This window comes from Tupaia chinensis, unplaced genomic scaffold, assembly GCF_000334495.1.
Source record: "Tupaia chinensis unplaced genomic scaffold, TupChi_1.0 Scaffold146584_1, whole genome shotgun sequence".
NCBI lineage: Eukaryota > Metazoa > Chordata > Mammalia > Scandentia > Tupaiidae > Tupaia > Tupaia belangeri.
The window spans coordinates 396,714-400,150 of NW_006206439.1; the positions used below are offsets into that span (position 1 = coordinate 396,714).

The window sequence follows — 3,437 nt, forward strand, 5'->3', positions numbered from 1 at the left end:
AGAGAGACTTCCCGCACCCTCCGCTGGCTCACGAAGCAGGTCCCAAAGTCCACCCAGCTGGTGGAGAGCTGGAGTTCGGGCACAGCCACCACGGCCTGCAGGGGCACCACCTGGTGGGACAGCCATAGCCAGGCAGGGCCGGGCCACCTGGCCCATTCCAGCCTCCAGCTGGGCTCTGAGCTGCGGCTCTGGGACACGGAACCTGCCTACCCCGAGCACTGAATCTTCTGGGGACAGCAGGGGCAGCACCGTGGGTGTGAGGGGGGTGAGGGGTGAAGGGTGGGAGTGGCAGCTGGTGACAGGGCCGGCTGGCACCATCCGCTCCCAAACCCTCCCTGGGCCATTCCTTCACACGGCTCACCTGCAGCCCCCACGGGGCCTCCCTCGGCCCCTGCAGCTCAGCCTCCTCTCCAAGGTGGGTGACCTGCTCCATAATGCTCGCCCGGGTGCTCCACGCCCCACGGGAGCCTGAGAGTGTCCCTCACAGCTACCTCACTGTCCCCGCCCACTAGGCAGTTCCCGTGGCCTGTCCATGTGGCCTCCCTTCTCCCTTGATTCAACAGTGTACGGGCTTCACCTGCCACCTCCTCCACCGGGTCTTCCCTGATCTCAGCCACAGCCCTCACCTGGCCCTGAGCGCCAGCTGGCTCTGTCTGCCCTCTCCGCGGCAGGGCCCCTTCCAGAGCAGATTGAGACCCTGGGCCTACTGGGGCTCCCCGTCCTAGGGCTCTGCCGTCTTTGTCCTCCACGGCCCCAGCAGAACAGAACCAGATGTCTCCCACCCTCCCCTCCCCCTGCGGGCCCGGACTCACCTGCCTGGTCTGGTTGGTGTAGTCCAGGAGCAGTTCCTGGGCGAACACCATCTCCTTCTCCCCGCGGGCGCTCTGCCGAATGGCCACTCCGGGCAGCATCTGGTCGGCCGGGAGCTTCTGGTAGGAGAGCAGCTCCAGGGACAGGGAGAAGGCCACGTTCACCTGAGCAGGGGCGCCGGGGTCACCCCAGGCTGCCCTGAGCGGGCGGCTGCTCCCCCGCCCGGAGCTCCTCTCCCTCCCCCACCAGGCCCTGCAGGCCCAGCCATCCCCACCCCGCAAAGTGCACGGGAGCACCCCCGCCGGGCACATCCATTCCATATCCTGCCCAGCTCCTCCATGCCAGGCACCTGGCAGTGTCGGGGACAGTTGTCCCCGTCCTTGGGAGTCAGGGGAGGGGAAGAGACAGGGCACGCCCCCTCACACCTAGCAGGACCTGGGCTGGGGCTGGGGCTGGGCTCCCAGGCGAGGGACCTTCATTTCCTTCTGAGGAGTCAGGAGCCAGTGACACGTTAAGGTGGGGACATGGGGTCAGCTTTGCTTTCCACAGAGATCCCGGCTCCCTGGGGAGGTGGCTAGGGAGGACCCCAGCAGGCTCTGAGACCTGACTCAGGCTGAGCAGCTGGGGCTTGGACTCCCGGCTCCTGAACGTGGGTCCTTGGTACCAGCCCATCAGAAGCCACTTGATTAAAAACACAGTGCCCTGGCCTCGGCCCAGACCTTTGCAGCTCCACGAGTGCGGCCTGGCAGCTTCTTTTTTTCCTTTTTAAGAGAAGTTTTTGCTACAGGGCACGTGCGCTCCCCACAGAGACAGAGAGATAGAGAAACAGAAAGTGAGAAATCAACCCCCCAGAGGGGATGGCCACGCCGCAATCCCTTCTCCTCCATTCTCCTCTCGGGATCTTGGGCATGCATGCACACACGCCCAGCGTGAGTTTAAGCCACCGGGTCCGGGACTCGAACCGCAGTCGACTACGTGGTAACCATTATGCCACCTGCTGGCCCTGGCAGCTTGTGTCTGTAACAAGCATTCTGAATAACGCTGTCCCAGACCAAGACTTAGGCCTGAAGACTAAGGCTGTGCTGAGGCTTAGGTGGGCGTCCACCAGGCTGGGTGGCTGGTCAGAGAAGGTTCTAGGACGAGGAGCAGCTGCGCTCTGGCTTGAGCACGGGGTAAGGGTGCACCTGCCGACACGCAGTCACCGCGGAGAGGTAGCGCAGGGCAGGGCAGGGCTGGGAGCGGTGATGGGAATTCAGTTTGGACAGGTGGAGTTTGAGCCAGGTTCCTGGGCACTGCAGCACAGGGAGGGGCTGGGCAGTGCCGTTAAGCCATGGCCTTTCTCTGGGACTCTGGGCTTCCCAGAGCTGTCGGAGGTCTTTCAAAAGCCCCTGGAGTCTGCAGGGAAGCTCGCGTGGAAGGGGGCCTCCGGTGTGCGTTTGGCTTTCCCATCAGCATAGCTCCCTGTACGGGGCTAACGCGGCGTGGGGTAAGCATGGCCTTCCTCTGTCACCTGCAGATGGGTGCCTGCCTCCCTGGCGCCATGACGAGGTCCTGGGGGGAGCCCATCACTAGCGCATTCGGCTGGTGTGGAGGACAGCATTGACTCAGGACCTGCGCCCGGAGTACACCCCACCCACGGGGCACACACAACACGGGGCGCGCACAACACAGGGTGCGCACAACACGGGTCACCCAGCATGCCTTTGGAAGACAGAACATGGTGCTCGCGGAGGCTCTGGCAATGGGAGGTGAGCCAGGAGCCCGAAGAGTGAGCAGGAAAGGAGAGGAAGAAGGAGGGCCTCCGGAGCCATGGAGGTGGGAGAGACGGTGTGACCCCAGGCTGGCTGGCTGTCCTTGGCCTGGCCGTGCCCACTGGGGAGCCCACACCTGGCCTCCACAATGCCCGCAACCCATGCTCAGCCCATGCGCCTCTGGGGCCAACAGAGGTGGCAGTTAGTGGTTCCCTGTGAGGCCCTGGCACCCCCAGGACCCCCAGCTCTGAAAACATTGTGATCGCTGGTCCCCAGCAGACGACAGAAGGCAGGGCATCATCTCCTACTTCGCAGCGGCTCCCTTCTTCCAAGGGCTAAGCTGAGAGGCAGGCCCAGAGCACCAGAGGCCCCCTCTGCCCAGGTTGAAACCCCTGGGACCTGGATGGATGGCAATCCTAAACTGGAGCACCAAGCCCGAGTGCGTGCCAGCGAGGGCACACGAGAAGGGAGGGGCTCGTGGGGATACGTCGGCAGTGGAGACCGTGAGAGGAATCTGGATGCATCTCTGGAGTGTGTGTGTGTGTGTACACTATGTGCATGCATGTGTGAGCCACCTGCTCAGGTGGGTGCTGGAAGTGGCATGTCTGGTGGGAGTGTGCGCAGGGTTGTCTGTGCTGGGCATGGTGGGGCAGAGGTACGGTTCCTGCCTGGTCCAAACGTGGCCACAGGAGGTGCCCCGCTGTGTGTACAGACACACGAGTGGGCAGTCAGGACAGGGGCCGGCGAGCCCCCACTGACCAGCATGTTCTCCTGTGGACGGAGCTCCAGCAGCTGGCCCGCGGAGGTGGTCTCCTGCTCACAGTCCTGCTCCGGGCCTGGAGCTCGGCGGCCCCGCCCGGGCCCCGGCGGGGAAAC

The 3,437-nt window shown here is 64.2% G+C and overlaps 1 protein-coding gene across 1 annotated transcript in view; it reads right to left on the reverse strand.

The window, feature by feature from the left end:
- Positions 1 to 3,437, reverse strand: part of DLEC1 (DLEC1 cilia and flagella associated protein) — a 65,629-nt gene that overhangs the window by 1,052 nt on the left and 61,140 nt on the right. Inside the window, exons 35-37 of the mRNA XM_014584348.2 lie at positions 3,321 to 3,403; positions 813 to 974; positions 1 to 110 (exon numbers count right to left, since the gene is read on the reverse strand). Coding sequence (XP_014439834.1) covers positions 1 to 110; positions 813 to 974; positions 3,321 to 3,403 — 355 coding nt within the window. The remainder of the gene's footprint in view (positions 111 to 812; positions 975 to 3,320; positions 3,404 to 3,437) is intronic.